Consider the following 24,326-nt stretch of genomic DNA (forward strand, 5'->3'; position numbering starts at 1 on the left):
CACCTCTGTAAATACCAGCATTTTAGGCAGATTTGGGATGTCTGTTGCATGCTCATTCGCACAGTGGCCCTCTATCTTCTATGTAACACGTGAGCTCATGCATACCTTGAATCTCCCTAAGGGAATGAATAAAGTACCTATCAGATAATGTACAGAGTGTCAGTCCACAGAGGAACTGGCACAAGATATTTTGAACTACCCAAAGCTGTGAAACTGTGCCCTGCAATTTGTAATAAGGTAGTCGATATTGCTGCCGATCTAACATTTTGCACAGTCGTGTACACGTATAACAACAACAACAACTACTTGATCTTGTCTGACTTTTCTACATCTGCTGGAGGCTTTTCTGGTCCGGGACAGCAGCAAAGCATTAATTAATGTACAGCTGTATATATTATATGGTGGGCTAGAGCGTATGTAATAGTGTATTTGATGTAATTATGCTCCAACGTGTTATTTTGATCTTAACAAAAATAATACGAACAAAAAGTCCCTGAAGATGAGCACACACAGTCCTTGCATTGTGATGTATGCAAAACGTATGTATTTTAAGAGATTGTACGCGAGTGTTTTATAAATTCAATTTACTAAATTTACTCAGGTCAGCAGTCTAAATGCTTTGGTTTTTTTTTTTTTGTTAAAGTGCATTTGCTTTAATTTGTCACCCGTCTGAAGGACGTCGTGTAAAATATGTGATATAGTGTGAGAATTTGATCTACCGCTGGATCCTTCAAAAGTGACGTTGAGATCAAAGTGCTTGCAGGGCATTTTCTCTTCCACCTCATGCAGCTGATTGTAATAGGTCACAACCCGTGGTTGTCTTTCCCTGTACTGGAAAGAAAACCACGTGTAAGAGGCACAGAGGAGAAAACAACAAACAAACATAAGAGGAAAAGCAGACAGTAGCGTATAAGTATTGTACTCATAAACAAAGCCCTTAGCGGCAGAGAAATTCTGGGGTAATATTCAATTTCTGAAATACATTTAGAATGGATCGTTGCGGTTTCAGCACGCCATGAAAGTGAGACTCGAATGAGGTCAGTCTTGGTTAGTAACCCCATACTCCATTCATGTCATTCTACAACATTCTACAAGTCCATTCTTATGTATCGTGATAATACCTCTAGTATTCCTTGTCCATTTCCTTGAGCCTCTACTTCCAAATCAAGATTAGCAGACAACTGCGAACAGAGAAGAAGATTGTTTGTGAAATGCATGTGGAAAAACCACATAAACTGATGCCCTCCAAACTCACCGTTCAGTGTTCTAAAACTCAACTGTAAGCTGTGTCAACTTTCAGCTTTTAACTCATCTGAATGGACATTCTTTGACTGTCTCTCACCCTGGAGGTACGAGCAGCATAGGCTGTCTTCGGGTTAAAATGGTAGCGGATTTCCTTGCGTCCTGTTATCCTGACGTCTACATCCAGACTGTGGTCATCAGGAGGGGGTTTGTGTATCAGGTACTCTGACCAGGTGTTTGACGCAGAGACCACCACCCAGCATGGTGGGCTATGAGAGGAAAAACAGACAGTAGCGTGTTTCATTTCACACATTTTAAAAACATCTTCTTTCCCGAATGACTTAATTGCCATTGAATTAATGCGACTAGTCAAGCCTGATTGAGAGTTCTGAGACCACCGTCTCGGGCACAGGGCTTCGATATTAGATATATTTAAATATATTTAATATTGCGTACAATAACATAGGTAAAGTAAATTACGGTGGACATAAATTACGCCCTCTGTCTTTCAGCTGACAGAATTTCAATGCTGGTACCTGAGTGGAGCCGAAGCCTCCTCCTCTTCTTCTCTGGCTGTTCAGCCATTTGAAGGGTGCAGCAGCTTCCTCCATTCGTCCCCACTTGACCAGAGCCAGCAGGGCATAGCCGGTCGCCTCCAGCATGAACAAGTGGTTTTCCCTGTCAAGCCAGTGGCTGAAACCTAGAGGAGTGAGAAAGAATTATAGGAACTTGCTGTGTGCGTTAGTTGGGGTTATTATCCGTTATTATCTGTTTTGAGACCTTGAAACGTCACTATCCTTAGGTCTTGACCTTGCAAACCCCTTTATATCCAGGAACTTTCTCATGTGGAGCAACTGTGTTAACCTCAAACAAAACACCAAAAGAAACAAAATGACCTTTGAATCAATATTGCTGGCTTCATCAGTCTGTTAAACTGTGACTCTCTCCCGAATATGCTGAACCCCAACTAAAAATACACAGTGTGACTTACATTAGATCCTGATCCAACCAGTTTCCATGTCAGGATAATTTATGATTAAAAGTATAATTAATGAAGTGGCTGCTGTTTTGCCTCATGCGTTAATGTGCGCAGCTTTCTCGATTTGGAGAAACTCCTTATGTTGCAGAAAATTTAACAAATTCAGAGGAAAGACTCCCACAAACAGCTGGAAGCAACCAACTAAACTTCAGCTCGTGTTAATATTTTGTCAAAACCCAGATTACATTTATTATTGGCAAGTGCCATTAACCTCAGTTTCAGGTTAATGACACTGTAACCCTAACACTGTAGAGCAAAATGAACTAGAACATCTTTTTGACACCTTGGAAGGAAACTGTGTCTTTAGTGCTCTCTGTAATATTTTTGGAGCATTATTGGCCCCGAATAGTGGAAAAGTCTTCCCTACATAGCTTCACACAAAGTATGCATCATGTGCGTGCTCTTTTGTTAATGCCTTTTGACTTGTGTCACGTTGGAAGTTCAATTCAATTGGAACTGCTAAAGGGCCATTGGTACTCCCGACTAAGCCACTGTGACTTTTACAGAAAAGTGAGCAGGATGCTAGTTCAGACAGAGTGCACATCTGAAAGAGACAGCATCAGTAATTGTCACTAACCTGCCTGATCCAAACCCTGAACCTTGTGCAGCGGCAAATGCATTATGAAATAATTTATCAAATTCCTCTGTTAATTCTTGTGCACCAGACTTCAACAATAGTGAGATCTGACATTTGAATTCAATAAACTAATTGCACCAGGGGAAAAAAAATGCAGTTTAAAAACCACTGAATAAAAAATTGAAGCAACTTGAAGGGATAGTTTCACATGTTGGGGAAAAATAACACAAGATTCCATTTCTGCCAAGACTCAGATGAAAAGATGAATTTCATTTTAAGGACTTTGGAGGAAGGATTTAGTTCTCTCCAGAAAATAAAATGTGAAAACTCAAAGTTCTAGCAGATGAGAGTTGTATGTGCCTTTTTTTTGGACAAATGAAACAAGGCATACCTGGAGCTGCACCTCTGAGTAAAAGTTCATGAAGAGTGGTGGGCAAGCCGTCCAAAGCCAGGGCATAAGAGGCGATGGCCACCGTGTATGGTCTCCTCCCAGGCTTCGTCAGAGCTCTCTTCAAGTAGGCTCATGTTGAACGGATGGCTTCCTACAGCAGACGGGCAGATGATAGCTTTGATACAATCACTTCTCATTATAAAAATAATAATGCACAGAAGACTAAAGACAACTGCTATACTAACAGTAATGCTGACTTCCATAATTACCTCCACATTTACACCTGGACTGCTGCAGTGGATCCCTGCCTGCTTGAGCGCATTGTGGACAAATGTGGGACCGATGTGGACAAAGGCGGTCAGAGTTGTCTCTGGGTCGTCACCACAGAGACCACCCTGGAGACACGGATAGCAAAAAGAGGCTTTGAATAAACTCTGGAAAGCTTTTAGACATCACGTCAAGTTGGTTCTAAGTTGTGAATCCCATGATTTTTATATATTTACTCCTCAGCCTACTTTTTGCATGTCAGCCTCAGCTTGTAATGTTTTATGCTTCTCATGATGCTTTTTAAAGTGAACTCCAAACACCTGTTCTGTATCGACTCTAGTCAGTCAGCAGAGTAATTATAGAGAAATTATAGATTACACTTGTTGCTGCATTGAATTAAAGTAAACTTTGCTTAAAGTTTTTTTTTTTTTTTTAAAAAGATGACAAAAAATATATTTTCCAATTATTTTACCTGATAATACCCGATTTCCTTATTCAACCTTTAAATGAAAATGTGCATTTTAAAGAAGAATTGAGTTTTTACGCCTGTGTCTGGCTGGAGCCTGTCCCAGCTGAAAATGGAGGAGAGGTGGTGCTCACCCTGCACAGGTTGCCCATCATTCATATAGTAGACAAACGACAATTCATCTTCACATTCACGTTGCATTCAGACTATTAAGAGAGGTCCGTTACCATGACCTGCATGTCTTTGCAGTGTGGGAGAGAGCTGCAGCATCTGGTTAAACACCGAGACAACATGCAAACTCCACATTAACATCAACAGACACTGATTTAAAGACAGGCCTCTTTACTCAAAAGATATATGACCAGTGTGATCTTGTTATTGTTTATAGGGTTATTGCTTGTATAGTTTTTAATCTTAAGCATCATTTGTTTAAAAAATTGGGGGGTTAGCTTAAGATTAAGTGACTATCAAGTCATCAAGCAACAAAAAGGCCTCAGATGTCACAGCTGTTTCTGTTTTTACTATTTAACATAACGTTTATGGCCCTTGAATACAAAAGGTACAGAGGATTGGATAACAGTGAATTCCAATAATTTACATGGGAAAAGAAGCAGGGACTAGAGCTAAACATGGTGTATTTAGAGTGCCTGTGTAAGTGTCTTACAGTCATGGTCGTGCTGTAAACGGGGTTGTCTTCTACGTAGATTTTCTCTCTATGCCGGAATTTATTCTTCACCAGGTAGAGCAGAGGGTCACACACTTGTTGCTGGTTGATGCCGATGATGGCAAAACGGCCATCATCAGCCACACCTTCACCACGTACGCTGTGATCCTGACATTGAGGTAGCCTCAGATTAGCCAACATTTAGTCACTCACCTATGATCTAACGTACACTGTTTATCAGGCAAAGTGGTTTAAATTAGTTTTCTCCAGTAGTTCATTTTATGCATGGACGTATTTACTCTTTTTTTTTTTTTTTTTTTTATCCAGTGTACCTTAAAATCCACATTATTGGATAAACCCAACTCTTGGGTTCTGAAAAAAACAAATTCAATGTCACCAATGAAACCGAAATACTCTTAGCTCGTGAGTTGATTAGAAACGGAAAATATAATATTTAGGTAGTACCATGTGCTTGCTCCTGTGCCCCGTATCCGCCGTACAGAGACACAGGAGCCACCGCTCCTTCTGTATGCCAGCTGGTTCTCATAGCCTGAAAACAACACAAAAGAATTCAAAGAAAAGATACAAGGATTGAGAAAGTTTGACTTGCACTGTGAAAAAATAATTTGTTCCAAAATCATCCATCTTTCTGTCCAGTTAGCTAACAAACCATCTAACTACCAAAGAGGCTATAGTTCATTTTTGAAATAAACTGATTATCATCCGTCCACCCACCCACCCGTCCGTCCATCCGTCCCTCCATCCATCCATCCAAATATCCATTGATCCCATCCATCCATCCATCATCCATCCATCCATCAGCTAACCCTTTGTTCAGCTATGTATCCAACAATCCATCCATCCTTTTTTTCCACATACACCACAAAATTAATACATTTATTTATGCCCATCCAGTTTACCTATTTTATTAATTTCATTTTCTAGTAGATATCCTGTTTGACTTGTAACAAATCCACTTATTCCTGTGTTCTCTCTCTGTTTCACCTCTCCTGATGTATCGGATAGCCTCAGCCTTGCGTTGCACTCCTACACTCTCCCAGCCGTTGCTTCGGTCCAGGTACAGGGTGGAAATGAGTGGCAGAGTGATGGAGGTCAAGTTCTGCTCCACACAGCCACCAGGAATTCGGATCAGAGACGCCAGAGAGTCCTCGCTGATTGAGTTATCAATGCTGTCTGCCAACACACACTGCCTGGAAAGAAAGGAAGAGGAGGAATTAGGAATCAGTCATATCACTGAAGTTAATTTTTAATCCTCATCGGCTGTTGGTCACTGACGGAGAGGTAACCTACCTCTGACATTGATGAATGTCTCTGGCACAGAGTTTGGCACAACTGACTCCAGTTCAGGCTTGCCACTATGAACTGTCTGCGTTCCTGCAGAGGATGGAAACATGATGACAACATAATGACACAGGCAACAAAAAAGGGACAAAAAATTGGACAAACAAGTTACAAAGCAACAAAAAATGGACAAACAACCAAAATAAGACAAAAAATGACAAAAGAGAGAAACAAAGCGACAAAAATTAGACTAACAACACAAGCGAGACAAAAAACACAAAGCCACAGAAAGGATACACAAAAACAATGAATAAAGCAAAACACAAACTGACAAAAATAAGACAAAAAACACAAATGAGACAAAAAGGAAACACAAAATGACAAAAACAAGAAACAGAACTACAAAAACGTGAGACAAACAACAAAAGATGACAACAAAAGTGTACGTCCCCAATCTATTTGAATACGTCCATATGTGGGGGTGGGTCTACGAGGTCTACGAGAAGAAAATTCAAGTTAGGTACAGATTTTTTCTCACCAAAACTCTATATGTGTAAGTCTGCCCCTGAGGTCCAACAGACGTCTTGGGTGTGCTTCGTCCTTCTTGATACATTCGCAATGCTAATTTCGGGAATTATTTTTATGTGTTAACTTGCACGAATTCTTCCTTCTTTTCTTTCTTGACACATTGTTGCATTTTGTGGCACTATTTATGAATCAGTGAAAAAGTCTGAAGCCACTGGTAGGAATGTGAATCACTCCAACATGCTACCAGGGCTCCAAAACTTGCTCTAAATGAAAAGTCTTGGTATTTGGCATTAATGTATCGAACACTTTGGTTTGTGATAAAAGCCAATCGTTAGTCTCAACTGTACTAATGTGTTGAGCAGGGTTAGTTAGCAAAGGTTTGCCTGCTAAAACCTGGTGAACATGATAAATATAGCACTAAATTTAAAAGCATTGTGTTAAAAAGTTTCAAGATATCCAGCTAACTGTGTATAACAGCTAACTAAACCTTTGCAGCTAACTGGATACACAGTTGATAAAGCTGAGGTGCAGTAATTACCAAAGTTATATCGGGAGAGCGTTATTTTCTCTCGTCTGGAAGTATGACTGACAGTCCAGGGTTGAGAGGAGGTGGTGGGAGCTGCAGTTGTGGTTGGTGGGGTGGTGGGAATCTCTGTGTCAAACACCTGGTCCCTGTAAGTGGCGCAGCAGTGTCGGAAAGCTCGGATGCATTCCCAGCCCTCAGTGATGTAGAGGGAACGTCGCGTGCAGGAATACGGCATCGGGATCTCCCTGAGGCCGTCTTTACAGCAGCGATGCTGCAGCTTCTCCTTGTAGTGGCTCTCTGAAGGCACAAGGACAAGAGATGAGCAACCAGTCATCAGAAAGAAACCCAACCTCAGAACTCTTTTTTTCTTTTTCTAAATCAACAGTTGATAAAAGTCCAATGTCATTATACATTGCACTTGTAACTGCTAGTGCAGAACCTCAATAGAATCATTGTCAAATCTGCCAGTTTCGTTCAGCTGTTTAGCTTCTTTTGTATTTAAGAGCACATTTAATAAAGGACTGAAATGCCAGACAAAGTTGGTGAAGAGTGGGTGAAGAAAATTACAAATTTAGCAGAAAAAAAGACAAACGTTTGTTTCTAGACATGGAAAAGACTCTTCCAGACCAAATGCAAATAAATATTAAGCACTAGTGTGTAAAACAGCAACTGCTTTCTAACACAACGGTCTCATAACATTTCCATGTCAGCTTGCTGTGGGTTCTTCTCCCCTGAAGCTTGTCAATTAATCCAATGAATTATTATTATTATTATTATTATTATTATGAGATCACTATACACAACAAGTCAGCCTAAAGGTAGAAAGCACTGAAAGATGTGCAGAAATTATATACCGACTAATCTCAGTTAGTGCAAATCACCCGTCAGGTGGGAGAAGTGCTCATCCCGCTTGTTCTTGGCTAAACAAATCATGATGAGGGGACACTCACCCAGCTGAGCTTTACGCTTCAACAGTTCAGCAGAGCGTCTCCTTCTGGTACTGCCTGGACACTGCAGGGCTGCGGAGATGAGAGGAAAAACAGGAAAAACTAAACAAAAACCCTTACACAAGGTTTCATTGTTTCATTGCACTGGTTGTGCTTTTGTCTAACAGATGAGCAACAGCAAATGGTGACTTAAAAAAAGAGTTGGACAACCAGTGTTACCTTGGAATGATATTTAGGATTCAATGGACAAGATGCACAATTATAAACAGATTCATCACAGCTTTTTAGAACAGTTTTATCATTCTGTGGTACCCATACTGTTTCAGTTTTTATCCAAGAGCTGTCCAATCCATTTCCCCCCTACACATACAACAGATACACTATGTGGAATAAAGAACTGAGTCTTGCACTGGACTGCACTTTATCACCCATCCTACTGCTCATGTGCACTAAGACTGTTTACATATTTATATCTTTTAGGTATTTTTTAAAAAAATTTTATTTGTACATAGTGTGCCTTTTTCTATTTTTTTATATATAGCTTGGAGTCACCAATTGTAATTTCGCTGTGGGGAAACACAATGACAGTGAAGATTCTTGATTCTCAATGTGTTCCTAACCCCTAAGCCCAACGCGCACAAGGAAGATATGTTGTAGTGGCTCAAAAATTGCTATAAAAGCAAGCAACAGTCCAAGAAAACACATATTTAGGTTAAGATGAGTTCCTTTTTGACACGAGATATGGGTTTTGCTCTTTCAATCATTGGTCGCTTTTAATGTAAATCTCTTGTGAATATAGGTTGTAACCCTACACTATAAATGAAGTATCAGCTTCGTACCAGACTTTTCAGAAGTGAATATCACCTATATTTAACACACATAAAACAATATTCAGTATTAGGCACAAACCGACATATTAAGAGATTAGTTGGTTTGTATATTATTCTCCACCCAAAGCGACTCCAGGATCGCCTCACTTTCAGCAAACACACAGTGCAAACACGGCCTTGAGCTGCTACAAGGGGAAAACTGGATTCAAAGTGTTGACAGCTACTTCCTAATGAAAGCTAGTTTATGATGTTTTTCAAGGTTCACTACAGTTTTTTTTTTTGTGTGTTTCTTTACTGGTGTTGCTATGTATAGGAGCACCAGTCAAGAAAACAATTAAATCATTTTTTTTTTTTCCATTTTGATTTTATTTAACCTTTACTTAACCAGGAGAGATCCTGTTGATATTAAGAACCTCTTTTTCAAGGGAGTCCTGGCCAAGATAGGCAGCAGCAAATACAAAACACAGTTATGAAATTACACAGTTAAAACATGATTAAAATACGGAGGAAAAAAAACAGTAAGAAGAAGAAGAATTAAAATCATTAAAATCACCAGTATTACAGTACATGATGATTCCTGTGAACTACTCTGTGTTTTGCTCAGTAGCCTGACTGGAGAATCTAAAACAAGTAGGTATCTGCCTTCACATGTAAACACGTTAACAGCATGTACGATGGTGTCAACTCGGGAAGTTGCTCGAGTGAGAAACGGCTGAAATTCTCCAAACAGAACAGACAGCTGTTCCATGCTCGTACATACTTTGTGTGGTTGTAGTTTTGAACCCGGTACTGGAGGAGTAAAGCAGTCCTAAAGCAGTCCTGCATCAGTCCTGCATCTGAAAACACCCCCTTAGCATCTCAGCCTCCCCCACGGGTGCAGCCAATGTCTCCATGCTCCACCACGTCCCAAATCTGAGCAGAAGGTTAATCAAGAATGAGGTGACATGACTTTATATTTTAAAATGATGCCTGTTCGGGTTAGACTTATTAAACCCACTGCATTCCAGTGTGTATTAAATCATCTCAATTAAAAACTGACTTTTAGAAGTATCGTGCATATTCACAAAGAAGGCATTAGTTCTTGTTGTTGCTATTTGGTTCTATGGCAACAAAATGTGGCACAATGTGGAAAATGGAGAATCTGAGAAAAATGTGGAGATTGTTTTATGAGTACAGTCAATTCTATTTTAAACCCTTCTATCGATGATAGAAGTTGTCCTCATGATGATAAGTTCTTGAGGACAACTTATCAAGCCTAACCCTCTCAGATAGAAATTCACGCACCTTCCTCTGTGTGAGTCTGGCCTTGTTGAGAAGATACACAGCGTTGTCCACAGCCACCAGGCTGACTTTTGCACCCGGGTCACCTCTGATCTGAAAGCTGAAGCTCTTCCCAGGCGCATAGTCTCTGCAAATGCCGTCCACTGGCCCGACTTTGAGCTGTAAGAGAAAATGAACACAGCAATAAACCAAACTTTTAATTATCCTGTTGGTTTGTACAACTTTTCTTGCTTGGTTTGCGTGGTTTACTTGAGCTTGACTCAGGTCAATATTGTAAAACTGAAATAGACAAAAGACAACAACAACAACAGAGAAAAGAAAATAAATCACTATACAAGCACTGATACATTCATGAACACAGCACGTATTAGACATGTACCGAACCCGACAGAAACCGTTCACCGACATATAACTCCAACTCTAACCCTCTAACCGCGAGTGAGGGCTCTCCAGGTAGGTATTTTCAGAGTGGCACAAGGTATGAAGGTGTCCCCGTTAAAGAACACGGCAGCCAGACTTTCCAGGTTAATGATGTTTATTGTTGTTGCAGATAACTCTGTGCTGCACTGGTAGACAACTGTGGCTACTTGTGGATAACTGTGGCTAGCTGTGGTTCTGAAACATCACAAACAGGAATACTGAATCAGTAAGACATTCAGCATAAATGTAACCACAATAATAATTATACTATGAAACAGTAACACAAATGCACATAAACACAATAACGACGGGCAAAATATTATGCATGGCTCAGCATTTCAATCACATGACGGTAGCAATGTAGCCAAACCCGCTCGGACAGACAACATGGTGGGCTAATTGCTAAGCTAACGTCCGTCCTGTAAAGTGTCGCTAAACGATCAACAAGTAACACTAAACAGTGCATAATCATGCTCTACTGGTGGAACACATGACCACTCACCTTCATCATTTACACACAGCAGGTTAAGGAAGAAAAAATGCAACATGCATCCAGTTCAGACATGTGCACAGGAGAGAACTAGCTAACAACTGTGCTGCAACATGGAGAAAAGCTACACACGAGGTGCGTTCAAGGACATTACGTAAAAAAACACAAACATCCGATTAGCTCAACAAGGGAGGAAATACAACTATAACGCAACCCATACAACATCATGATCAAAATATGAGGGCTTTCTAACAACACTGTATGACATATTTCAACTACTTGACAAATTATAACAAGCTTCTAACATGACATTTCTATTTGTGCTTATGTACACATTTTACTCACAGACAAATAGTCTCCAAGGTAGCTTAGCTTAGCACAAAGACTGGAAACAGGTTAGAACTGTTAGCCTAGTTTAGCAAAGACTGGAAACAGGTGGGAACTGTTAGCTTAGCTTTGCACAAAGGCTGGAAACAGGTTAGAACTGTTAGCCTAGTTTAGCAAAGACTGGAAATAGGTGGGAACTGTTAGCTTACCTTCGCACAAAGGCTGGCAACAGGTGGGAACTGTTAGCCTAGGTTAGCAGAAAGACACAACAGGTTAGAGCTGTTAGCCTAGGTTAGCAGAAAGACAAAACAGGTTAGAACTGTTAGCCTAGCTTAGCATAAAGACTGGAAACAGAGGAAAACAGCTATCCTAGCTTAGCATAAAGACTGGAAAGAGGTTAGAACTGTTAGCCTAGCTTAGCATAAAGACTGGAAACAGAGGACCACGTTACCCTGCTCCTGGCTGGCTCAGAGACACGTTACCCATGAGCCTCTGCTCCTGGCTGCCTCAGAACCACGTTACCCATGAGCCTCTGCTATGATAATAATATGAGACAAAAAATGAACAAACTGAATAATAAAATAGCCATTAAAACATGCAAGATGACCCCTAAAGTAACTAAAGTAACAATGTGAGACCAAAAATGAACAAACTGAATCAAAAATAGCCATAAAAACATGCAAAATTACCCCTAAAGTCACTAAAGTAATAATATGAGACAAAAAATGAACAAACTGAATCAAAAATATCCATAAAAACATGCAAATTGACCCCTAAAGTCACTAAAGTAACAATACGAGGCACAAAATGAACAAACTGAAGCAAAAATAACCATAAAAACACGCAAAAGGACCCCTAAAGTCACTAAAGTAACAATATGAGACAAAACATGAACAAACTGAAGCAAAAATAGTCATAAAAACATTCAAAATGACCCCTAAAGTCACTAAATCTTTACTGTACACATTACTGCCCTCTGGCGGACACAGCCGGTAACGACACTATTATTATTTGAGGCAAAGCTGGCGACATTACAGAGGAGCAACACTTCCTGTTTCAACGTAAAACTATCGTAATGCTATTATGCTAAAACGTGGTTTTGTGAGACTCAGAAGAATCTGCAGTATGAAACAAAATCTACTTAAGGACCACTAGCTTGTCGACTCCCTCAAATTGTGTTTGTTGTCACTATACGTTCAAAAATGAACACGTTATAGCTAATGTACAAATGCATTCGTGACCGGAAGTGTTAGCCGAGCTAGCGGAAGTGCAAACGAGGGTTTGCTATGACACGGACTCATACCTTAACATGCGTAGTTCTAAAATCAATTCTCTCCAAGACACAGAGCTCTAGCTCCTTTTCCTGTCCCAGGTCTCACGTTTCAGCCTGATAGCGTGAACAGCACCTTTTAAAGAGACGCTGCTTGTAGCGCTGGAGTTAGCTTGTCACTAGCTTCTGATTAGCTGCTAGCTCGCTAACGCTGCCATCACGGAGATGCAGCTATAGATTGTCATTAGCTACGTTGTGGATTCATTTCCTGTTTGGACGTGACTCGGACTACAACAAAAGTAATTGGAGCAAGTGGAGAAGCTAGCTGTCGTCAAATACGACTTGCTTTACACCAGAGATCCTTCTGAATCGACCAAAATCGCTTAGTAATACTTTTGACATAAAATGTACAATAAAGAAAGATGCTTTTACGTTGAAGATGAACAGGAAGTGCTGCTCATCTGTAATGTCGCCAGCTATACAGTTTATAATAATGTCGTGTCGTTACCGCCTGTGTCCACAAGAGGCCAGTAGCGCCCCCTCCTGTGACATGATCTTACATGAGAGATTAGATGACAGCAGACTCATAAAATACAGTAAAGATACAGTAAAAAATACAGTAAAAATATACTAAAAAAATACAGTAAACCACTGTAAAATATATAGTAAAAACACACCAAAAATATAGTAAAAAATACAGCAAAAAATCTCATAAAAATAAAGTAAAAATATAGTAAAGACAGTAAAAAATATAGTACAAATACAGTAAAAATATAGTAAAAATACAGTAAAAAATATAGGAAAAATACAGTAAAATATAGTAAAAATATAGCAAAAATACAGTAACAATTAAAAATACCTTCAATTATTACAATATCACTGTGATTCTCCACTGTGTATTATGCAGAATTGTAATATGATAGCAATTTATTTGTGTTGTGTTCATTATTGATGCCTTTAACCCTTCCATGCATAGAGGTCATGACAGTGTGCAGCTCTTCTAAAGCTGTTTTCTTGTATGTGCATAAGTTTTGATGGCATAGCTGGACATCAGCCACTACAGCGGATCCTATTGCATCATTTCTTCCACTGCCAGTGATTGGCTAGCCATTGCAAATTCTTTAAAAAAAAAAAAAGAAAGAAAAAAATAAAGAAAAAAGAAAAAGAGTCAAACCAAGATGGCCGACAGGCAGCCAGAAACACCAAGTAGCTCATTTTCTTTTGTTCAAACCTTCTATAAAAAAGAGACCTTTGCAGGAAAGAAAAATATGGTGACATCGAGGAACATCTAAGGAGTCATGCAATTGCAAAATTTTCCAAGTATTGATGTTATATTGGGAGGCAATTATGATTAATCTCATGTCCGCTAAAGTGCACATCATGCATCACCAGCTATATTTCAGCTACAATTCATTTACCACAATTAGGCTATTACTGCTGCTGTTCTTGAAAATATGTCATCTGAGAGACTTGGGAATCTATACAGGAGAGTGAATCCCTCAATGCTGTTTGAATTATTTATGCATCAATTATTTTATTTTATAGTTCACATCACATTTCACAGTTCAATACACTGTATATCATTTTATCCATTTGTTTGTTAAATCCATATTTCTAGAGCAAAATGCATGGTGGCCATCTCAGTGGACATGTAAATATATTTTTTAGAAAAATGGGTTGAAATAAAATAAAGTTCAAACCTTGTTTTTCATGCCTAAAGATGAATAAAAACAATTGGGGGAAAAAAAAAATCCTAACTGAGGTTATCATAATTCATGCATGAATGGGAGTTAGGTAAAGTTGGCAAGATATTCACAGATTCGGACTTCCGGCATCAATAACTCATGAGATATACGTTGTAAAAACATAAACAATGCCTCTTTCAAATCGCTGTGAGCTAGACAATGTGCTACGAGGCCAGTTTTATCAAAAGTCGCTGTCTTTCAAGTTGCAGAAATAACATTGATGTCTATGAGCAGCCGGCTGTGCAACGAGTGAACGGGGACCGTCTGCAAATAGCAAAACCGCTGCAACAGCGAAGAGAGACAAATATTCAATTGCTTAACTTTTATACACTGTAGTGTCACCAAATTTACTGCAGCCATCAATTGTCTCCTGCTGGTCATACTACAACTCTTGGTTTGACACTAAATAAAAAAAATCTGAATTTTAAGGAATTTTTTATCATTTTATTAGTAATAAAATACAATAACTTCCCCCTTGTTTACTGTAGCGTCACCAAAATCATTGGAGCCTTCAATTGTCTCCTGCTGCTCATACTACAACTCTTGGTTTGACACTAAATACAAAATCTGAATTTTAAGAAATTTTCATTATTTTAGTATTGTTTTAATAAATTCAATAACTTCACTCTTGTTTACTTTAGTGTCACCAAAATCACTGGAGCCTTCAATTGGCTTCTGCTGGTCATACTACAACACTTGGTTTGATATTAAGTACAAAATTTGAATTTTAAATAATTTTTATTGGTAATAAAATTCATTAACTTCACTCTTATGTACTGTAGTGTCACCAAACTCGCTGCTGCCATCAGTTGTCTCCTGACTGTCACAGTACAACCCTTGGTTTGATATTAAATAGAAAATCTGAATTTTAAGGAATTGTTATTGGTAATAAAATTCAATAACTTCACTCTTATACATTGTAGTGTTACCAAAATCACTGGAGCCATCAGTTGACTCCTGCTGGTCATACTACAACTCTTGGTTTGATATTAAATTAAAAAATCTGAATTTTAAGGATTTTTTTTTTATCGGTAATGAAATTGTTGTTATATATCTCAAATATTTTTTGTTGTAACAGTTAAAAGTGGTCATCCATTTTTTTTTTTTTTTTGGTAGATTGTGTAACATTAACAACCAAAAGTAACTGAATTTTAATGATTTGGGTTGTTTATTGCCATGTGAAGATGTGCACACTATTTAGTGTGCATGCTTGTGTGTGAAGTTTAAGGATTATGAGTAAATTAGCTTTGACGGCTCTTCTCTTGATGTATGTGGGGCTATATTTTTAGATCCACAGTGCACCTGTTTGTCCAAATACATGATACTGAATAGTAATGGAACTTGGACTCCTCATCAAAGAGAGGATCAGATAACACCAATATACCAAACTAAACTGTTTAGACTGTCTCCTCAAGTACTGACGATTGGAAAGAAAGACAGTCAAACGCTTTCTTACGAGGCTGCAGCGTTAACTGATTCATTTAAACCCTAATGTTAAACAGCTAATAATATTTTCCAAGTTAAGGACTGCACGGACAATACTTGGAAGAAAAAACCTGAAGGTATGATCAGTAGGACCCTTTTGATGGTTGGATGGCGTTTATTTTTTCTGCAGTGTTTAAGAGTAAAGTAAGTGAATTTTATTTACTACAAAAATTCCTTAAAATTCAGATTTTTTACTTACTGTCAAACCAAGAGTTGTAGTATGACAATCAGGAGCCAACTGATGGCTCCAGCGAATTTGATGACACTACAGTGTGTAAGAGTGAAGTTATTGAATTTTATGACTAATAAAACTAACACTACAATGTATAGGATAGGACAGCAGATCAGTCCTGTCTAACATCCTCCTTCTGTTTCCTCTCACCTGAATCTTCCAACAAACTCCCTGACGTTCCTCCATCTGACGAGCAGAGTCCGTTCAAAAAGTTGACACTTAGTGCCAAAAATATTCATTCAAAGATGAAGAAACCATGAAAAGATCGATAAAACTACTTGAAGGTTAAATAAACTGCAGCGGTGGGGCTTGTGTGTTGGTGGTCTGACCCCGTCAGGTGTGTCTGAGTGGAACGTACCACCTGCTCAGGTCAGCGGGGGGAACACAGAGATACAAAAGTTTAAAATCCTGGCTCTAAACCTAGTCCACTTTATGTCACATGAGTGCATCTACATTAGCATAACATTTAATTTCATGTAGATGGGTTTTACTGCTCCAATCACAGACTGACCTGCTGCTGACATCACCTGTTCACCTGGAGCTCACCTGTTCACCGGACCGCAGCAACAAACTGGAGAAGAACTGAGTGCTCTCGATCATGGATCAAATAATAATTCAGTGGAATCTTTACTGCAGTAACACATTTTCTTCGCCATCATATTACCTGAAAACTAAAAGACTCTCCTCAGTGAAGCAGCTCGGTGAACTTTACCCACTGTGGGATCAATAAAGTTTATCCTTATCCTTATCAGAGCAGGGGGCGCTACTGCCCCTCTGGCGGACACAGCCGGTAACGACACTATTATTATTTGAGGCAAAGCTGGCGACATTACAGAAGAGCAACACTTCCTGTTTCAACGTAAAACTATCGTAATGCTATTATGCTAAAACGTGGTTTTGTGAGACTCAGAAGAATCTGCAGTATGAACCAAAATGTATTTATGGACCACTAGCTTGTCGACTCCCTCAAATTGTGTTTGTTGTCACTATACGTTCAAAAATGAACACGTTATAGGTAATGTACAAATGCATTCGTGACCGGAAGTGTTAGCCGAGCTAGCGGAAGTGCTAACGAGGGTTTGTTATGACACGGACTAATACCTTAACACACGTAGCTCTAAAATCAATTCTCTCCAAGACACAGAGCTCTAGCTCCGTTTCCTGTCCCAGGTCTAATGTTTCAGCCTGATATCGTGATCAGCACCTTTTAAAGAGACGCTGCTGGTAGCGCTGGAGTTAGCTTGTCACTAGCTTCTGATTAGCTGCTAGCTCGCTAACGCTGCCATCACAGACGCAACTATAGATTGTCATTAGCTACATTGTGGATTCATTTCCTGTTTGGACGTGACTCAGACTACAACAAAAGTAATCGGAGCAAGTGGAGAAGCTAGCTGTCGTCAAATACGACTTGGTTTACACCGGAGATCCTTCTGAATCGACCAAAATCGCTTAGTAATACGTTTGACATAAAATGTACAATAAAGAAAGATGCTTTTACGTTGAAGATGAACAGGAAGTGCTGCTCACCTGTAATGTCGCCAGTTATACGGTTAGTAATAATGTCGTGTCGTTACCGCCTGTGTCCACAAGAGGTCAGTAGCGGCCCCTCCTGTGACATGATCTTACATGAGAGAGATTGGATGACAGCAGAGACTCAAGACACAAATCTCTGTCCCTGTAACCGATCAATAATCAATAACAACACTGATACATTATCAACCAATCATATTTTGGTCGTTTTGTACATGTTTCTGGTAGTTTTATCTCATATTTTGGTCATATTCACAGGACTCACCTGTTTTGAGAAAATCTCCACAACTCCTTGCACTGCTGGCATTTTCTGCACTTTTACAATTACATGTATTCCACAAGCCACTTTATGCTGATGTCACTTATAGTGTGGTAATACGGTATTTATTCATTTTTCATTCTTGTATATATTATTGTTATTATAATTATTATCTTTACTGTCGTAAACTGTAGTTAGTGCTGCTCTGAAAGATTTTTGCTGCTCTAACACTGGAAATTTCCCCTGACCTGGGGAGTAATAAAGGACTGTTGTATATCTATGTGCAAGAACTGATACCTCATCTTCCTGTATATAGTCTTCTACATCAGTGGTTCTCAACTGGTCTGGGCCTGGGACCCACCATAAAACTGAAATGACAAGTCGTGACCCAAACAATATTTCTCCAAAAATCAACAATTTATTGATTGAGCGTTCGAAGACAAAACTTTTAAACCTGAACTCAAGTACTTCACAACAACTCAAAATCAAGCAGCAATACTAATTCAAGTACTGAGGACTTTGAAACAAGTAGAACAATAGCCTCAAGTAGTTCTCAGGATATATAAAAGTGCATTTTTTTTCTACAAAAAAAGTGCAATTCAACAAAACCAGTAGCTTCTCATAATACTGCACAAGTCTGCAACATTGCTGTTGTAGCTGGAGAAACTATGTATAGAAATATGTGCAAAAGAGTCCAAAGCATGAAAACTGATGAAGTGCATTCAACAAATTATTAAAGTGAAGAAATGCTTAATGTTCTGATCAATCTCAAAATGTAAACACAATAAAACATTTTTCAAAGGGCTTAACTATATTTGAAAGCCAATATTTGGGGAAAAAATAGTGTGCAATATTGAAAGAAAAGTGTTTTTAAGCACTTACAAATAAACAAAAGTCACAAGTCACAATAAAAGTACTGCAGAACTACATGAAGTTCTAATGGCTTAGCTGAGGACGCTTTTTGGCCTTTACAAGAGTCTCAAAATCTGGCTGTATGCATGATAAAGCAACTCTGAGGTCATGCTCAATGTTCAGTTTATTTCGGTATTTTGTTTTCAGCTGAACAAGAGCTGAGAAGCCACATTCACAGAGGTATGTGGTGCTGAATGGTAGGAGGATTTTTACAGCTCGACTAGCAATGGAGGGATACTCTCTCATCACATCGTTGCACCAGAACTGGGAAAGGCTTACCTCTGTGAATTTCTTTCTGAGAGTGCGGTCACATGATAGCTCCACCAGCTGACATTCATCGCTGCTAGGCAACGTGATGCTTTCCATGTTTATTCCAAACGGGTCGCGCACTCAGTCGTCCTCGGGTTGTTTATTGGGAAAGTAGTCGCTAAACCGCTCGAAAAGTTTATTCAGATGCGTGCTTTTGGACTCCTTTGTCTTCGATGTAGGAAAATCCATATTTAATGTACTCGCTGTCGTACTTGCGTTTAGCCATGCTGCTGTTGCTATGAAAACATGCAGTTTCTTCTACAGTAATACGAGTGTCCTCACCGGTCGCTGCTGACACGACGACCCCCTGCGGGTGCGGAGGGGAACTACAATGACTCGCCACTAAATTGGATTATCTTTATTTTTCTCTCTTTTTAGAAAAAGGCTCGCGACCCACCAAAAACGGCCCCGCGACCCACTTTTGGGTCGCGACCCACCAGTTGAGAAACACTGCTCTAGATAACCTCGAGCTGATCGCTGGCCTCCCCTCAGCTCCAAAGTTAAGATCCACTTCCATGAGGTCCAACAGAACAACAGGGACCTGGAGGACTTTAGGATCATTTTGGCCTACAGAAGGAACAAAAACTTAAAAGATATTTTGGTTCGGTCCAGTTTGACTCAGGGCAGAAAGAAATCACAGGACATGAACAGATATTTCCCCAAAAAAGAATTTCTTAAAAATGTTTTATCAGGGTCAGAGGTGCCTGTATGGCAGGATATCCAATTGGAAGCCAGAAATGTGGTCTGTGGTATAAAATGTAAATGGTGTCAAAAAAAAACCTCCATGGGGGAAACTAAGAATCCCCTCGTGGGCAGACTGAGACAATGTAAGGAAAATGGACAGAACCACAACATTATACTTAAACTTCCAGGAACATGCCATGGCCTCCATCACAATGTTTGGTCTGGAACAGAACCTGCAATGGACAAAACAACAAAGACAAAGAACAGAAAGGAAATGGATCACCAGACTCAATACTTACCATCCTCTAGGTTTGAATGAAAGACTGGATTAAATGCAGGCTTTTGTCTCCCTCTTTTGGTCCAAAAAATGAACTGCAGGGACAAAGTATGGTAACCTCCAAAGAAACAAAAGGAAATAAAAGGAGGTTAATTAAGAATGGTACCACCTAAACTACACACTTACATATATTATGATCTTGTTTTTTATTTGTTTAACCTTTAATGTATATATTCTTTGATCTAAGTTTGCAGTGTTTCTAATATTTTATTCTTGGAAATATGAGCTTACATTTCTTTTAGCATGCATTTTGAAAATTCCATGACAATAAAATTTTAGATAGAATAGAATAGAACAGAATAGAGTATGCTTTATTGTCATTATACAGTGTAAAACGAGATTGGAGAGCTTCTCCTTTTCAGTGCAAAGAATTCTTAAAGATAGGGCAAACAGTCTATTTACAAATATACAGTATAAATAACAGAGTGAATATAAATAACAGTGAATGAGGCAGTGGTGTATATTGCACATTTCACATTATATTGTTGGCTGGGTTGTTCCATGTGAGAGTTCAGGGTGGTGATGGCTCTCAGAGAGAAGCTGTTTTTAAGTCTGTTTGTCCTCACTTTAATGCTTCTGTAGCGCCTTCCAGAGGGCAACAGATCAAAAAGCTGAGAACCGGGATGTGAACTGTCCTTGATGATGTTCTGAGCTCTGCTGAGGCACCGGGTGGAGTAGATGTCCATGAGGGAGGGGAGAGGACAGCTAACAATCCTCTGAAGCCTCGCTCTGTCTGCCTCAGTGCAGCTCCTGTACCAGGTGGAAACACAGAACGTCAGCAGGTTCTCTATGGATGAGTTGTAGAAGGCCAGCAGCAGCTTCCTGTCCAGGTTGGTCTTCCTGAGGACTCTCCTTCTTTATGACAGCCGTGATGTTGTCTGTCCAGGAGAGGTTATCAGAGATCTTGACTCCCAGGAACCTGAATGTGTGGACTCTCTCCACACACTGGCCATTGATGTAGAGGGGGGGCGGGTCAGTTCTGTTCCTCCTGAAGTCCATGATGAACTCCTTTGTCTTTGAGGTGTTTAGTGTCAGGTTGTTTACTGAACACCAAGTTGTGAGTTTCTGGACCTCCTCTCTGTAGGCTTTCATCTCCCTCTGAGATCAGACCGACCACTGTTGTGTCGTCAGCAAATTTGACGATGATGTTGTTTCTGTAGGTCGGTCTGCAGTTGTCGGTGTAGAGACAGTACAGGAGGGGGCTCAGCACACAGCCCTGTGGTGTACCGGTGGAGGAAAGGTGGGGGCCAAGTCTCACAGACTGGGGTCTGTTGGTTAAGAAGTCCTTAATCCAGCTGCATGTGAGAGGGGGGAGGCCCAGAGTGTCCAGTTTGTTTATCAGGATGTCTGGTATGATTGTGTTGAAAGCCGAGCTGGAATCCACAAAGAGCATCCTGGCATAGCTCTGTGGTTGTTCCAGGTGGGTCAGCACAGCGTGCAGAGCTATGGCGATGGCGTCCTCTGTGGATCTGTTCGCTCGGTATGCGAACTGGTGGGAGTCGAGTGTGGGGGGGAGACAGTCTTTGATGTGCCGGAGAACTAGTCTCTCAAAGCACTTCATTATAACCGGTGTGAGGGCAACAGGGCGGTAGTCACTGAGGCTGGTTGTGGGTGACTGTTTTGGTACAGGAATGATTGTGGCAGATTTCAGGCAGGTGGGGATGACTGCTTGGGCCAGGGAGAGGTTGAAAATCCTGCAGAAGATGCGAGCCAGCTGGTGAGCACATGCTCTGAGCACCTTTCCAGGGACTCCGTCTGGACCAGCAGCCTTCCTTGGGTTCACTGCCAGGAGCCCACGCCTCACATCGTGCTCCTCCACAGTGAGTGTGTGTGTGTGTGTGTGTGTGTGTGTGTGTGTGTGGGGGGGGGGGGGGGGGGGGGGGCTGGAATCTGGTGGGGGTGGAGGCAGGGCTGTGGCAGATGAGAGTCACTGCAATGATTCAAACCGAGCAAAGAAGCAGTTGAGCTCCTCTGACAGTGACTCACTCAGGTCTCCTGGTGTTGGTGATGCTCTGCAGACCCTGCCACACCTCCCGTGGTCTGTTGCTGGTGAAGTGGGACTCTATCCTCCTCTTATAATCTGCTTTGGCTTCCTTGATTCCTTTTTTCAGGTCAGCTCGACCTGCACTGTAGAGAGCTCTGTCACCTGTCCTGAAAGCAGCATCGCGGACCTTGAGGAGTGAGCGGACTTGGCTGGTCATCCAGGGTTTCTGGTTTGGAAAAACCCAGATGACTTTGTCCACAGACACAGTTCCCATACAGAACTTGATGTAGTCCAGTACTGTCCCTGTGAATGTGTCCAGGTCCTGGTGTTCAAAAAGGTCCCAGTCTGTGTGTTGGAGGCAGTCCTGTAGATTAAGGAGTGCATTCTCAGGCCAACAGATATTCAACACACAGCACTTACTTTTTAAATATAATTCACAAGAAAAAAGAAAAACAGCCCTTGTGCCTGTGCAAACCTCAACACCCCCAGGTTGGGTCGTCCCCTAACCTAACCCAAAACCTTACCCTGACCCTAACCCTAATAACCCTAACCCTAACCCTAACCCAACCCCTAACTGTTTTAGGGCAACCCAAACCTTTGATGGAGGGCAAAGAAAGTCTACTGGTTGAAGTTGAAATTTCTTAAAGAACCAAACAGAAACATTTACAATTAGCCACAAGGGGCAGCGTTAGCTCTCCTGAAACATGAGACAGCAGATTTTTAGCCTCAACAGCTTTAACTCAGTGGTGGGCAGAGAAACCGTAAAATCTAAAAATCCTGGTCTGAGATGAACAGTCTGTAAGTGACTTTATTAAAAGCTGTAATCTGATACTCAAACTGTTCAGCTCTTAGTCTGCATGATACGAGCTGCAACAACACTGCTGCAAGACTTTCACCTCAGTATCTGCAGGTAAATATTTGATCTAAGAGCCACACAGAGGGTGGATCAATAAACATTCAGACAGTAAAACCAACCCAGACTCCGTGGTTCCTTTTAAATTACATTCTGGTGACTTTCAGAGGTAAAGAGGTACTTCAGGCTGTTTTAGGGCAAGCCAAGCCTTTGTTGCAACTATAAGAACCATCCCTATAGAACTGCCCCTATAGAATCTCTTGGAGGAACCATCCCTATAGAAACGTCCCTATAGAACCATCCCTATAGAACCTCTTGGAGGAACCGTCCCTATAGAATCTCTTGGAGGAACCGTCCCTGTAGAACCTGTTTCAGAGCTGTTCAGGAGAGAATAAAGAACGTACTCCAGGTGTTTTGGAGGGAACCCTGCTAGGTGACACTGAGACATAAACTAAGACACATTAATACTGATTGGTTGAACTCAGAGGAGACGAGCAGCAGGTTTCTGTCCTTGTCTTTTCTCAGAAATGTCTCAAAGTGGAATTAAAAAGTAGCAGAACATTTTTATTTTAGGATCCCAGACACAATAGATGATGCAACAAGCTGTGGAGATATAATTTAATGGAATCTGTTTTCTAAGAGCTGTCTGTAGCCCCTTGGTTTGTGTCTTTATTGTGTCTCTGTGGTTGTTTTGTGTCTTTATTGTGTCTCTGTGGTTGGTTTGTGTCATTATTGTGTCTTTGCAGTTGTTTTGTATCTATATTCTGTCTTTGTGGTTGTTTTGTGTCTTTATTGTGTCTTTGTGGTTGTTTTGTCACTTTATTTTGTCTTTGTGGTTGTTCTGCGTCTTTATTATGTCTTTGTGGTTGTTCTGTGTCTTTATTGTGTCTTTGTGGTTGTTCTGTGTCTTTATTATGTCTTTGTGGTTGTTTTGTGTCTTTATTGTGTCTCTGTGGTTGTTTTGTCTTAATTGGGTCTTTGTGGTTGTTTTGTATCTTTATTATGTCTTTGTGGTTGTTTTGTGTCTTTATTGTGTCTCTGTGGTTGTTTTGTCTTAATTGGGTCTTTGTGGTTGTTTTGTATCTTTATTGTGTCTCTGTGGTTGTTTTGTGTCTTTATTGCGTCTCTGTGGTTGTTTTGTGTCTTTATTGTGTCTTTGTGGTTGTTTTGTGTCTTTATTGTGTCTTTGTGGTTGTTCTGTGTCTTTATTGTTGCTTTGTGTCTTTGTGGTTGTTTTGTGTCTTTATTGTGTCTCTGTGGTTGTTCTGTGTCTTTATTGTGTCTTTGCGGTTGTTTTGTGTCTTTATTGTGTCTTTGTGGTTGTTTTGTGTCTTTATTGTGTCTGTGTGCTTATTTTGTGTCTTTATTGTGTCTTTGTAGTTGTTGTGTCTTTATTGTGTCTTTGTGGTTGTTTTGTGTCCTTGTGATT

General features: G+C 40.2%; 1 protein-coding gene and 1 long non-coding RNA gene across 12 annotated transcripts; both read right to left on the reverse strand.

Moving 5' to 3' along the window:
- Positions 1-2: 2 nt before the first annotated feature.
- On the reverse strand, positions 3-7,152 carry LOC111587279 (uncharacterized). Of its 3 annotated transcripts, none has more exons than XR_008600785.1 (11): positions 7,015-7,152; positions 5,652-5,857; positions 5,112-5,196; positions 4,647-4,814; positions 3,519-3,644; positions 3,250-3,400; positions 1,779-1,942; positions 1,343-1,511; positions 1,122-1,181; positions 720-831; positions 3-116 (listed from the first exon to the last, which is right to left on the reverse strand). It is a non-coding gene; the product is annotated as an uncharacterized LOC111587279 (long non-coding RNA). The 3 variants fall into 3 exon arrangements; XR_008600783.1 differs by having other exon boundaries at positions 7-346; XR_008600784.1 differs by lacking the exon at positions 3-116 and having other exon boundaries at positions 600-831; positions 1,256-1,511.
- Positions 7,153-7,228: 76 nt separating this feature from the next.
- Positions 7,229-19,508, reverse strand: LOC118471071 (complement C3-like). Of its 9 annotated transcripts, none has more exons than XR_008600773.1 (7): positions 16,180-16,802; positions 11,749-11,829; positions 11,507-11,544; positions 10,064-10,219; positions 9,540-9,691; positions 7,953-8,021; positions 7,229-7,299 (listed from the first exon to the last, which is right to left on the reverse strand). XR_008600773.1 is itself a non-coding variant. In XM_055008358.1 (5 exons), exons 1-4 carry the CDS (start codon positions 19,094-19,096, stop codon positions 7,979-7,981), a joined length of 324 nt encoding a protein of 107 aa, XP_054864333.1. In that variant the 5' UTR covers positions 19,097-19,508; the 3' UTR covers positions 7,231-7,299; positions 7,953-7,978. The 9 variants fall into 9 exon arrangements, 3 of the variants coding, with proteins under 3 accessions (XP_054864333.1, XP_054864334.1, XP_054864335.1); XR_008600771.1 differs by having other exon boundaries at positions 11,749-11,832; XR_008600770.1 differs by lacking the exons at positions 11,749-11,829; positions 16,180-16,802 and adding an exon at positions 19,010-19,506.
- Between the last annotated feature and the right edge of the window lie 4,818 nt (positions 19,509-24,326).

The sequence above is a fragment of the Amphiprion ocellaris genome, chromosome 24 (assembly GCF_022539595.1).
Source record: "Amphiprion ocellaris isolate individual 3 ecotype Okinawa chromosome 24, ASM2253959v1, whole genome shotgun sequence".
Taxonomy (NCBI): domain Eukaryota; kingdom Metazoa; phylum Chordata; class Actinopteri; family Pomacentridae; genus Amphiprion; species Amphiprion ocellaris.